Source organism: Geotrypetes seraphini, chromosome 7, assembly GCF_902459505.1.
Source record: "Geotrypetes seraphini chromosome 7, aGeoSer1.1, whole genome shotgun sequence".
In the NCBI taxonomy this organism is placed as follows: Eukaryota; Metazoa; Chordata; class Amphibia; order Gymnophiona; family Dermophiidae; genus Geotrypetes; species Geotrypetes seraphini.
The window spans coordinates 45,595,291-45,609,358 of record NC_047090.1 but is presented as its reverse complement, the minus strand read 5'-3'; the positions used below and the strand labels follow the sequence as shown (position 1 = coordinate 45,609,358).

The 14,068-nt window shown below is 43.0% G+C and overlaps 2 protein-coding genes across 4 annotated transcripts in view; both read right to left on the bottom strand.

The window, feature by feature from the left end:
* ADIPOR2 (adiponectin receptor 2) overlaps positions 1-6,463 on the bottom strand; it is a 180,834-nt gene extending 174,371 nt beyond the window's left edge. The window contains exon 1 of the mRNA XM_033952465.1: positions 6,208-6,463. Within this exon, the coding sequence (XP_033808356.1) occupies positions 6,208-6,283 (76 nt within the window). The 5' untranslated portion in view covers positions 6,284-6,463. The remainder of the gene's footprint in view (positions 1-6,207) is intronic.
* Positions 6,464-9,764: 3,301 nt separating this feature from the next.
* Positions 9,765-14,068, bottom strand: part of WNT5B (Wnt family member 5B) — a 244,454-nt gene continuing 240,150 nt past the window's right edge. For all 3 annotated transcript variants that reach the window (XM_033951683.1, XM_033951684.1, XM_033951685.1), the window contains exon 5: positions 9,765-12,011. In XM_033951683.1, the coding sequence (XP_033807574.1) occupies positions 11,553-12,011 (459 nt within the window). In that variant the 3' untranslated portion in view covers positions 9,765-11,552. The remainder of the gene's footprint in view (positions 12,012-14,068) is intronic.

Sequence of the window (14,068 nt, the reverse complement as noted above, 5' to 3'; positions counted from 1 at the left end):
ATCAGGGAGGGAAAGACGTCAGTCCGGAAACTGCTGGGCAAAGCCCAGCCCTGCAGGGAGAGAGGCAAAACGTGGATCCGTAAGGACAGGGCGGCCCAGACTGGCATCGGGGGTGGGGGGTTTCAGTGGAAGGGGGATGGGAGGCAGGCAGGCTGGCATCGGAGGGGGGCGGGGGGGGTTTAATGGAAGGCAGGCAGGCAGGATGGCATGGGGGGGTGTTCAATGGAAGGGGGATGGGAGGCAGGCGGGCATCGGAGGGGGGTGAGGTGAGGAAGGACGCACTGGGGGCACTATGAACATAGGAAGGGTGTTATGTTTGATTAGTTATTGTTACAAGTACTATATATGGTGCTGAGAATAAATGTCCAAATAAGTGTTCTCGACTTTTTTATTTATTATCTGTGTCACATTTTTTATAAAGGTTAGTACCAATAACAACATGTTTCATTTAACATATTGATATATATCACAGTAATGATGTATTTTATTATCTCTCATATAATTTACAAACTTAAAAATGGGAGGTGAAAGGGCCTCATAAGTGGAATAGCCTAGGGCCTCTTTTCATCTAAATCCGGCCCTGAACAGGGCACATCAATACAAACACATTGTATGCCAAACCTACTAGTTTTCTGGCCAAACAGCAATGTTGTTTGCTAATTACAGCACATTTACTTATTATAAGTTGGGAAATAGTACTTGGAATCATGAAGAATCCCACCACCTGTATCTATCGATAAGGGTGGATATCTGAAGTCCTAAGATGTACTGTTGTAAAGAAACTGGACTAAGAAAGAATTTATAAAACATTGATATATTATCTAGCGCTATTATACTATCTAAGTTGGAGTGAACTGTTTTGGTGTAAAGAGTGAGATTATCTTTATATATACTATAAATATTGAAAGATGGCACAATTAAAATAGGAACATGTGCTGGGGGGAGTTGTTTGGGATTCAAATCCAGAACCTCTGGAGGATGAGCTGAGGGATCCAGGCAAACCTATTTTAATTGTGGCATTGTACATTGCAGGTGCACCTTGATGATCTCACAATGAGGTCACCTACTTTCTTGAACTCAATGAGGACAATACTTCCTTGAACTCCATGAGTACCACCTACAGCTTTTTTTCTGCTCTCTAGACAAACCTGGGTTGTCTTTACTGACTCCTCTTGCCCCAGTTCAGCTGTTTGAGAACCTAGGTCAGACATGGGCAACTCTGGTCCTTGAGGGCCGGAATCCAATGAATATGCATGAGATCTATTTGCATGCACTGCTTTCAATGCATATTCATTGGGGAAATCCTGAAAACCCGATTGGATTCCGGCCCTCAAGGACCAGAGTTGCCCATGTCTGACCTAGGTCCTCAAACAGCTGAACTGGGGCAAGAGGAGTCAGTAAAGACAACCCAGGGTTTGTCTAGAGCAGTGATTCCCAACCCTGTCCTGGAGGAACACCAGGCCAATCGGGTTTTCAGGCTAGCCCTAATGAATATGCATGAGAGAGATTTGCATATGATAGAAGTGATAGGCATGCAAATTTGCTTCATGCATATTCATTAGGGCTAGCCTGAAAACCCAATTGGCCTGGTGTTCCTCCAGGACAGGGTTGGGAACCACTGGTCTAGAGAGCAGAAAAAAAGCTGTAGGTGGTAATCATGGAGTTCAAGGAAGTATTGTCCATACGACCAAAGTGCAACACGAAATCATAACTAATACTGGGAAAATTGTACACTAGAGGCTGTATCGTTTGCCTGAAAGCAGACGAACAGTGGTAAACCAACTAGTGGATTAAAAGAAAGATTTGGGTGTGATCGAGGAATCCAGTAGTCCTTGGGTCCAGTCCCATAGTACTGGCATCCAAGAAAGATGAAAGTACGAGGTTCTGCATAGACTTCCGTGCAGTTAATGCAATGTCAGAATTTGGTGCTTATCCTATGCCGTGGAAAGAAGATTTATTAGACAAGTTAGGAGCTGCCAGTAAGGGCTATTGGCAAATACCCTTGATGGAAGCCTCTAAGTTCAAAACTGCCTTCCAGCCACCCCGAGACTTATTCCAGTTCAAATATATGCTATTCGGGTTGCATGACGCTGCTGCATCTTTCCAAAGAATGGTGGACATGGTTCTAAGAGGGCACAGCCAATATGCCGCTGCATATATGGATGATATTGTCATTTTTTTTCATCCACCTAGAAAACACACTTGGAAACTATAAGGGCAGTTCTGACAGTGCTAAAGGTCATGGTTTTGATGGTGAACCCCAAAAAGTGTGCCTTTGGGGAAACGGAGGTAAAATATTTGGGTGTTAGGTGGGAAGGGGCAAGGTTAAAGTAAGATAATGAATAAAGTAAGGAGCATTTGAGACTTCCTCAGCCAGGAAACAAGAAGCAGTTATGTAGCTTACTTGGTTTGGTAGGGTACTACAGAAGGTTCATTCCCCATTTTTCCCCGCTAACAGATATGTTGAAGAAGACATGTCCCAATCAGCTGGCGTAGAACTCAGAAAGGCTAAAGGCCCTAGATAATTTGAAGGAATATCTTTGTAAAGATCCGGTATTAAAGGTCATCGATTTCAGAGAGCCCTTTATTCTTCAGCCTGATGCCTCACAATAGAGACTGGGTGCAGTCCTTTCTCAAATACACAGAGGAGAGGAATAAGCAACCATGTATCTGAGTAGAAAGTTATTGCCACGGGAGTAGGCATACTCCATTATAGAAAAGGAATGCTTAAACATTAAGTGGGTAGTGTTTAAAATATTATTTATAAGGGCAATCCATTACATTGCCCCTTTATCCTGGCTCTCACAAGTGAGCAATCATAATCCCAGACTCACCCGCTGGTATATTGTGCTACAACCATTTAACTATACAGTCCTACACAGACCAGGGGTACTACATAGAAATGCAGATGTCCTATCTAGGTGTAAGGAGGAATCAAGTCTTGAACCCAAGACCAAATAAGGGTTAAATAGGCTTTTGGGGCCAGAGATATGTGGCAGTGAAATGCCAGAAAACACAACAGTGCCCAGGGTAAAGCCCAGGTTGAAGGATATAGTCCCTGCTCCAGCACCAAAACCCAGGGTGAGCAAGCCAATGCCACAAACCAGAGTATGTAATTATGTTCCCAGGAAGATACAGCAGATACAGAGGTAAAGGTGTGCAGAAACAAAGGTCTATTTACCCTTCCAAATATAGGGCACTAAGGTGTTAAAGGAAACCTTAGAATCCCAAACCTGTAGGGAAAATGCTTGGGAGAAAGTCATGGAAATAGAAAGGCCCTATTCAGATCAGCAGTTAGCTCCTGCTCAAGCCTTAGGCTTGAGAACTTCCCAACCAATCAGGTCAGTTTACACCTAGGAAGGGGATTAAACATATTAAGAGTCAGGCAGAAGCAGTGAGGCACATAAACCACATAGCTAGTGGGAAAACAGGAGGCAAGCCCGTTCCTGCTCCAAGGTCTGGCTCACTAAGGAAGCTAGGAGAGCCTGGCAAATTCTTACAGTCAGATATGACTTATTTTGATGTAGTAGATCTAGAAGTTATCTATTTTTCTGAGGAAGATTTCAATATAGGGGAACAAACAGAACCTATGGACTGTTCAGAGATTTATTCTGAATACCGTGGGAATCAAATGCATGTAAACAGTAAAAAATCTGCTGTTATGAGTAACAAGCCTCTAAAGCCCAGGCTGTGTTTTATGTAAGGTTAATAGAACAACTGAAATTGAAATGAGCCACAAGCGCTAAAAGACTCCTGTGAAATTTTGAGACTGTGTAGCTAAACTGGGACTTGTTTGAGTCTGATGCAATGCAATAGCTATAGGAAAGTGGTTGATATTTTGAACCTTTGAATAAGAAAGTGAAACATAAGCTTTAAGGATAATAGCAAATCTTGAAAAGGGAATGGGAGGGAGTAGAATACCATATTCAATGGGTGGATTGTTCCCTCTTCACTGGGCCGGGATAGTGAAAAGCTCAGTGGAAGAATAATTCAAGGTACTGCTTGGAATGTTACATGTAATATGCTCAATTGGCCAGCTCATTAGGTGCGGGCATTTACATCAAGTTTTAGTTGGTATAAATAGCCACACCTATATTTTATTTTAGGACAGGATGTAGGTGTGTTCTTTAAACCGTGCCTAACTCAAGATGCAGTTTATACAATAGCGCTAAGCGTGGGGGGTTTTCCAGCACATTTTTTGGGGGGGCACCATATATAGAATTAGGTCACAATTGTGTTCTGATTAGGTCCACTAATTGGCAATTATGCACATAAGTGCTAGTTACTCTTCTGTAACATACGCACCAACATTGCTTAGTGATGGGGGCATGATCATGGGCGTAACCCTGGAATATGCACATAACTTATAGAACATTATAGGGTATGTGCATTTCTTGGCTCAATTATGCAGTGGCGTGCCAAGGGGGGGGGGGGGAATACGCCCCGGGTGCACGCTCATAGGGGGTGCACAGCCGGCCGGATCTGGAGCCTCCCGCGCTGCTTCAAACCGCACTTCAGCGCGGCTGTCCTACTTAGAGCAGAGTCGGCAGCCGCGCTAAAGTGAAGAAGGTCCCGCAATGACTGGGAAGAGGTAAGTGACATCGGGGGGGGGGGGGGGGGAGACCAGCAGCCGCAGTCATCGTGGGATCTTGCCGCAACTAACTGCGTCTGCCGGCCCAGCCCCCTCCGATGTCACTTACCTCTTCCATCGGAGCAGAAGCAGTCATTGCGGGATCTTTGGGACGGAGAAAGGAGGTCAGGGTGGCATGAAAGGGTGTGGAGGGTGACAAAAGGGGGGTCAGGGTGCTATGGAAACATGGGAAAGGGTGACAAAAGGGGGTCAGGGTGCTATGGAAACGGTGAAGGGTGACAAAGGGGGGTCAGGGTGCTATGGAAACATGATGAAGGGTGACAAAAGGGGGTCAGGGTGCTATGGAAACATGGTGAAGGGTGACAAAGGGGAGTCAAGGTGCTATGGAAACAATAAAGGGGGGTCAGGGTGATATGGAATCACACTGAAGGGTGACAAAAGGGGGTCAGGGTGATATGGAATCATGCTGAAGGGTGACAAAGGGGGTCAGGGTGGTATGGATGCGTGGTGGAGGGAGAGAGGGGCAGATGCTGAAGGAATTGCAGGGAAAGAGACATAAGGGGGAACGATACTGCATGGAATTGGGTTGTAGGGAGCGAAAGGGGGCAGATGCTGATGGAAGTGGGGGGAAAGAGAGAGAAGGGGCAGATGATGGAAGTGGGGAGAGAGAAGAGGGCAGATGATGGAAGGAGGGGATAAATAAAAGGAGGGCATATGATGGGGGAAAAGGATTGAGTTAGGGAAATACTGGAGGGGATGAGGGAAAGAGGTGGCGAGCTGTAGGTAGACAGTAAAAAAGGAAATTGATGAGAGGTAGTAAGAACGTAATCTAGATGGATGCAGAAAATAAATTGAAAAGGAAAATTAGAGAAGAAAGGGATTGCAGAAGAGAGGTATGGGAGAGGGAAGGAGAGGAGAGAGATGTCAGAGCAATGGGGGTGAAAGGAGAGATGGAAGGGGGAGGCATTGTGGCCCACTGTAGCTCAAGGCAAGGCTCAGTAGCTCTATCAGTGGTAACCTCCAAATAGCACATTGACGTGTGACCCAAAATGGAGTCACCCTGTAGGACCGGATTCCCACTCAGGAATAAAAAAACAAACAAACAATTAGTTCTCAATGGAAAAACAAAATCCTTTATTTCCTTCTGGAAACAGGTGAGATAATTACTTAGAATAGTTGTTCCACTTGTCAGAATGTTCCCACTGGTAGCAACACCAACAGTAGAAAAATACATAAACCAAAACAGTTTATAACCAAGCCCCGTGGCTTGACCTCAGCAAAGTCTTTTACTCCCAACTGGGTCAGAGAGAGCAGCTTCTTCAGCACAAACGCTGACTGTTTCCCGAGCAGGCAGTTTTCAAAAATAAAAAAAAACCAAAGCAGTTCAAGGCACTGATTTAACAGCACAAATGTGCCAAAGTTCCTTCAAGCCTCTGGCCAGTTTCACTCACTGCCAGGAACAAAAGGGAAGTGACAGGTTTTGCAAATTAAAGTCCTTAACTTGACTTTCAAAATTCCCTCCCAAGATATAAGCAAAACCTCATCCCAAAATCACTCCCTAGCTTGCAAACAAAAATGTTCCCCACACAGTCCAGCACCAACAAAACTCCACTCACTGTTTGAGGGTGGAAGCCAAGTCCACCTGCATAGCTTCAGCAATCTCAGGCCCAACCTCTGCCAGACCTTCTTCATATTCCATGGGCTGTTCTCCTGGAAAATTTGGCTCCTTAGCCTGACCAGCCTCTAACACTTCCATCGGAATAGGTTTGCTGGTCCTGTTTGGCTGCGGGGACTCCTTAGGGAGAAACGGCTTAAAATTCCTCCCTAGCTTGCTTCCCTGCCTGTTCTCTGCAAGAGGTTTAAATACCTTAGGGTGACACCCTGCTTTGTCAGCCCTGGCAGTGTTCCAAGGGCCTCTTGGGCTCCCCCAGTGGTCGGGGTCATTATTTTCCCAACTATGATCCTGAGAAATCCTGAAACTTTCTTCCCTGGATTTTTCTTTAACTTTTCTGGTTGATTTAAGAGGATTCAAGGCAGGAAACATACCTTGTTGGTCACAGCATACAGTTTCTGGAAGGGGCATTGAAGGAGAGAAGATGCCATATAGGGGCAGAGAGATGGCAGACAGTGGATGGAAGGAAGAGAGTAACAAGAAGATGAGGAAAGCAGAAACCAGAGAAGACAAAGGTAGAAAAAAAATTTCTATTTATTTATTGCTTTAGGAGATATGTGTCACTGTTTCTGTGGTGTTGCATTGTATGCAGAGTCCAGCTTCTTGCTGGTTCAATTTAACCTTTGTCTATGTATTTCTATTTTATCCCCCCTTTAACAAAACTGTGGAGCGTTTTTTAGCACCAGCCGTGGTGGTAGCAGCTCTGATGCTTATTCTTCTATGTAAAGCAGGCATTCTTTGCACTGCATTCTCAAAGGTGTACCATTCTTGTGCATAACAATTATTTGTAATAAAGAGCCTTTTTGCCACAAATTCTGTGAAGCCCCCTTTTATTGGTACTTGGTGTGGGTATCTATCCATTATTCTCAATAACTCATCATACTTTATCCACCCATAAAAATCATCCATTATTACACTTTCTTGTCCCACATAACCATCCCACCACTCCCCCCTGGGTTTATAATAAATCCCTCCCCCTAATTTATCAGCTATTCCTTTTGCAAGTCTAGACTTGCCACAACCAGCATAACCTACTATTACAACTACAATAGTCTTCCAATCACGAGGCTTAGACAACCTCCGGATATAATTGTAATCCCTTAAGCCCCTCCCATACCTTATAAATACCCCTGGGAATTGTTCTGCTACCTGCACAAGATCTCCAGATGTCTCCTGAAGTAGATGCACTGCTTGCTGCAGCTCTGATCTTTGTCCCTGCTTGGATATACTTCCTGCTTCAACAAAAACTCCTGTCTTGCTACAGTACTTCTTATTTTGGTGATCGGAGCCCATCGGAGTGAATTTTAGCTGTTACCACCATGGCTAAAATTCACACTACAGTTTTGTAAAAGGGGGAGGGGTTAGTTTGTGCTTACATATTCCATACTAGGCAAAGGTGTTTTCTGTGTTCTGTGTGTTCGAAAGACATGGTTTTCTGTTAGGATTGACAATGTAGGATTGATCTGTACTAGTCTGGCTTGTTTAGTTTTACAATGGGTGTATTGATGTTGTACTGCTTACTGCATATGTAAGATGCTGCCTTTTCCTAGGTACTCATGTGTGATGTGTGGATTGTTACTAAAAATCATGTTTTTTGTACAGATGGGGGGGGGGGGTGCCAAAAAATGATGGGCCCCGGGTGTTACACATGCTAGGTACGCCACTGCAATTAGGCACCAGAAATTACATGTGCCATTAACTTGGCTCCTAACTTAAGCATGCCAATGCCAATTTATTCTAGTATTATATAATGGATCTTGGTGCTAAGAAACCATTAAAGAATTGGTACTAAGTGTATGGCATTGTGGCACTTAACTCTTGGCACCAATGTATAAAATTGCTACTCTTGCACATATATGCAGTTACAGTCTTTAACTTACTCATAACTATGCACATCCTTGTCACATTTATGCACCTACAATTATGCCAGGTGTGGGAATGTAAATGTTAGGTACCCCGATACTAGGTTAATCTTCAATAACAGATCCTGGGCAACCAGGTGCCAGTAGAATAGGTGCTGAGAGTGGTAGAGAACTGGAATGCTCTTCCGGAATCTGTTATAAGGGAAAACACCCTCCAGACAAGGTTGGACGGACATGTTCCTGCTGAACCAGAATGAACGCAGGTAGGGCTGGTCTTGGTTAAGGCACTGGTCTTTGACCCGGGGGCGCAGTGGTTGGATCTACAGCCTCAGCACCCTGGGGTTGTGGGTTCAAACCCCGCGCTGCTCCTTGTGACCCTGGGCAAGTCACTTAATCCTCCATAGCCCCAGGTACGTTAGATAGATTGTGAGCCCACCGGGACAGAGAGGGAAAATGCTTGAGTACCTGATTGTAAAAACCGCTTAGATAACCTTGATAGGTGGTATATAAAATCCTAATAAACTTGAAACTTGACCACTGGTCTGACCCAGCAGCGGCAATTCTTATGTTCTTAGGTCCCTATCATGCACCTCCATAGAAGCACCCATAAATGTTGGTATTGTATTCAAACTCAATAAAGAATTGTCTAAACGGTCTTTTTCCTATATTTTTCTTTATTACTTTTGTCTTCTCCCTTGATGGTAATGTTAATAAGGCAGTTATCTCATATTTACACTGGTTAGAGTGATTATATTCAAATGGACTACATGATGTATGGGGCAACTCTGGTGCTAGTCACCCATGAGTTATTGCTTGAGCCCGTATTCCCTCGTTTATCTATGAAAGGCTCATACTGATGTCCATTATTTAAACGATTAGTTCCCAGCCTTTACATTCCCCTCAAGGGTCAAAGACCGTTTAGCCAATTCTTTATTGAGTTTGTTTTGGACATTATTGGCTATCCTAGTCCTTAGGGTTTTGTTTTTTGAGCTGATTTTGGCATTGTATTCACCCACGGATGCAAATCAGCCAGGCGCTCATCTGTATGCCTAGCTAAATTCTGTGTAAAATGTATTACAATATTCATTGAAGTCACAGCCCTCAGCTGGGGCCCATACAGCATGAAGCAAAATGTTTGTTGTGGGGTTAAACAAAAACAAACTGCAGATGTGTACAAGATGCAGGCAGAATTTATTGTGACAAATATAAATATATAAAAACCTTTTTACCAAACAAAGGACCCGACACGGTCCATGTTTCGGACAAACCTTCGTCGGGGGTCCAATATGCAAAAAGGTTTGAAAAATATGCCACAAAAAATGTAGAATAAAAAATCATAAACCAAAAGGTCCGATACGCCGAGAATCGCCAACTGCTGTAAAGCATCTCACAGAGTGATTCTCGGCGTATCGGACCTTTTGGTTTATGATTTTTTATTCTACATTTTTTGTGGCATATTTTTCAAACCTTTTTGCATATTGGACCCCCGACGAAGGTTTGTCCGAAACACGGACCGTGTCGGGTCCTTTGTTTGGTAAAAAGGTTTTTATATATTTATATTTGTCACAATAAATTCTGCCTGCATCTTGTACACATCTGCAGTTTGTTTTTGTTTGTTCCTGGTTGGTTTTTTCTGCAGACAAGGTTGGACCCCTCCTTCCTTTTTTGTTGCTGTTGTAGGGTTAAACCCAGAGATGTTCTGCAGCATAGTGTACAGTGAATGCCACCTGAGAGACAGAATTATCCCAGTACTACTTTTTTACTCCACACCAAATTTTCCACTAACAGCAATGAAAATGACCTCTACAGAGATAGGAGAAACATCTACTTCCCATCATGGGGTTTCAACTTTCATATTTTTATAAAAAATAACAAAAACAGAAAACAACTTATTCTTGTTCATCTACAAAATCCAGTTATAAAGCTCAGATGACATAGTACCGTATTTGCTCTGTAAAGGGAGCAGCTTGCTCCAGCTCTCAGTGGTTTGTCATGAAGTTTTGAACTTTGCATTTACTTAACATTCCATTACAAATGTAAGAATACACAGTATATTTGCTAATTCAGTCAGATCTTGTTATGTTTTCTCTACATATGTCTGGTAAATTATTTTTACGGGGTAGGTTTAGCCAGAGATGGACTTCACCTCACTCTTCAAGCTTGTGAATGTGCAATCTTGCACAAATAAATACTCAGCAATCAGAAAAAAAAAATGAGCCATCTCAGTTAAGATTTAACACTAAAAAAAAAAACCACTTGTACATCCAATGAAGAGTAAAGAGAATGAGCAGCAGAGATGCTGGAAGTGCAGTTCTGGTTGAGGAGGTCCATACTATATTTCACCTAAAATACAAGAAAATGTCAATCCCTAGCAGGGGTATCAGTTTTATTGACTAATGTTTTTCATTAAACATTTTCACTTTTATCCAAGCCACAAATGTACACAGTGTGTGACTGCCCTTAGCCCCACCACTTTCCCTATTTGAAGCAGAAATGTAGGCAGAGAAGAGCGTTTTTCATGGACTTAGTCTTGCCTTTGAAAAGTGAGTGATGTACTGTTTCGGGAAGTGCACCTGAACTGAGATGTCTTTGTTCAGAAAATGCAATATTCTGCTATTTCCACTAGTACAAAAGTAGGTAACGCAGAATACCCATGTGCTGTGCTTTCTTCTGTACAAATAGAGGAGCGGGAACTAAAGGTGTATAGGGACCGACAGCTTCTGCCACCCTCTTCACCCAGGGGTGTCTGCCAAGAGGCAGTGGTCACTATTAGGACTGGTGGTCCATCCTCTCCTCTCTGCCTGAGGTTTCTTGTCCAGTCAGACTTGAAATTCATCCTCGTTATGTTGAATCTCATTTTCGGATTGTGAACAATGACGGCAGAACACTTGTCCTCAATGGAATACGCATTACAATCTTTGCAACATAATTCAAGGCACTGCTGCAGCTGCTGCTAATTCCACAAAGCACTGCTTCTTGTCTTAGGACATGGTGTTCTGCCTTTTAGAGGTGTGATGTGTTTTAGTACAGGAGATTTTCAGACAAAAAAAAAAACTGTCCCTGGCCTTAGGAACAGCTGCATGTGGCTTAAAGTTTAGAAATGGTTTTATCTTTCATTGTTGAAGATAAAATGATGTTTACCTTTTGACTGTCTCTCACTATCCTAAGGAGATGGAGTTTATTTTTGTCCTTTTACCAGTGCTTCTTTGTCCATTGACCAATCTGTTTTCAGCCTGTCTCACCATTAAAATTCAAAGACATCCAAACTTGTTAACCATCCTTGGGCAGCTCAGGCAAGTTAATTTTTTTTTATAAGACAGGTCTCTTAAATAAGCTTTTATTATCTATCTATTTATTTATACACATATAAAATATATATATATATTTATAATATATATTTTGAACTTTTTCTTTCATTTTGGTTCTTTTATTTACAAACATATTGATCCACAATCTCTGTGCATTTTTTACACTTGACAAAGCAACACCAGTGGAATTTGCAGTGGCATCGTTCTACCTGGACAGTCTTGAACTGGTCATAGCCCCTCCCACAACACATGAGCTCACAGCCATCCATACCCTCAGAGGTCTTGTTGCATAACCTGCCTATGGTACCCAGTGAGCCAGTGGTCTCATTGCGCAAACAGTAGTCAGGGCTCTGGTCGATGTAGACCAGATCCTCTTCGGTGGGGGTGTTGAAACGACTGTTGACCAGCTCCAGCTTGTTCTTGCGGTTGAGCCTCATGGCAGCAGCACTATCATACTTTTCTTTCAGGTGCTCCCCTACCTTGCGAAAGTCAGCCAGCTGTAGCCAACAGGTCTTCAAGCTACAGGATCCTGAGACACCATGACACTTGCAAGCCATATCTGCCAGTTTGTACACGGCCTAGGTGAGATGACAAAAAATGAACATTGTTTTTTCAGAGAAGATTTATAGCAAAAGGTTTCTTTCTTTTTTTTTTTTTTTATAATCAGCATCTTGCCCAAAGCAGCCACGATGAAATCAACTATGATCTAAACATTTTTCATTGTATTTCTCTCTATTGGACACTGACTGAACAGTTTTTACTGCCAGTAAAGCAACACATCTAATTATGAATTAAGCTAAGAATTAAAAAAGTGTTTTTCTTTCCATATTACCAGTCTCTCACTCTTCTCAGACAGAGAGGTCTTGCATGTAAAGAATACTCTGTTGCATCTTTAAAATAAAGCTTGCTATCCTCGGTGACTATATTGCTAATTCATATGACTTTGAAGCGGAACAGCAAAATTAGAAACGGAATTAAAAAGAAAACCATGAGAAAAGCACAAAGGATTCTTAGTTGTGATTAACAAAAAACCAGGGATCAAATAACTTCTGTAGTATTGCCAAGAGTAAAGGAAAGCAGGTAAGCTTGTAATTTTAGCTGCTGTCAATCTTTGTTTTCTATCTATGCCAGCGGCCTCAAACAAGCGACCCCCCCAGGGACTATTTTGCGGCCCGCGATCTGTCCTCTCCACTTCACAAGTTTTCCGATTGAGGAGAGGACAATCGCGTACAGACCGCGACTGCTGTAATTGGACTTAAAGAAGTCTCTCTGGAGGGAATGTCGGCAAATGGCTCGTGGCTCGCCTAAAGCAGGGGTCCCCAATCTGCTTCCCTTTCTGTCTCACTGCCCTCCCCCAAGCCACCGCATTCGGGGAACAGGCCAGCGCCGAGGTCTTAGCTCTCCCTGCTTATCTTCCCCAGCTCAAAGCCGACCAATTCTCACCACCCGACGTCAATTCTAACGTCGGGGAGGAAGTTCCGGGCCAGCCAATTGCTGCCTGGCTTGCCCGGAACTTCCTCTCAGAAGTTAGAATTGACGTCGGGGGGAGAGAATTGGTCGGCCCTGCGCTGGGGAAGATAAGTAGGGAGAGCTAAGACCTTGGCGCTGGCCTGTTCCCCAATGGTGGTGGCTTGGGGGAGGGCAGGGAGAAAGAAAGAAAGGGGGGAACAGGGAAACAGAAAGAAAGATGGGAGATAGGACACAGACAGAAAGGGACATGGAGAGAGAAAGACAGAAAGAAAGGGTGGGCATGGAGAAAGAAAGGGGGCACGGAGAGAGAGAGAAAGACAGATATATAGAAAGAAAGGGGGCATGGAGAGAGAGAGAAAGATAGAAGGAGGCAGGGTGAAAGAAATAAAAAGTTGGGGGAGGGAAGGAGACATGCCAGACCAGGGGAAAGGAAGGAAGGAGGGAGGGAGAGAAAGGAAAGAAAGAGATGTCAGACCATGGAAATAGGGACAGAAGAAGAGAGAGATAGAAGGGAAGGTAAGACATGGAAACGTAGATTTTGAAAAGAAAGCAGAAAAATTGAATATTAAGTTAATGCCAAAGATGGACGCAAGGCAGAAAGTGAAGATGGAGAGAAAAACAGTCAAAGGACAAGAAGGCCCTGGAAACATAGTTAAAAGCACAGAAAAATAAAGTCACCAGCCAACAAAGATAGGGAAAATGATTTTATTTTCAATATAGTGATTGAAATGTGTCAGTTTTGAGAAAGGAAAGATATTAAACTTTAAATGTGTGAGGGCTGCAGAAAAAATAGTTAATGACAATTTTGCTTAAGGTAAAACTCTTTATAGTTTATAAATCTTTCCTTTAACTGTTAAAGGAAAGATTTATAAACTATAAAGAGTTTTACCTCATGCAAAGTTGTCATTAACTATTTTTTCTGCGGCCCTCCAAGTACCTACAAATCCAAAATGTGGCCCCACTAAAGGTTTGAGTTTGAGACCACTGATCTATGCCCTAATTTTCAGTTTGGAGTTCTCCCAGGTCACTGCTTTAAGGAATTTCAATGAAGGATTTTCACAAGAAATAAATAAATATAGGGCCTGATATTTAAAATAAAAAAAATTGAGCTCCTAAATTTATGCTCCTAATATTGTGCCCTATTTTCAGCTGAACTTAGGAGCCT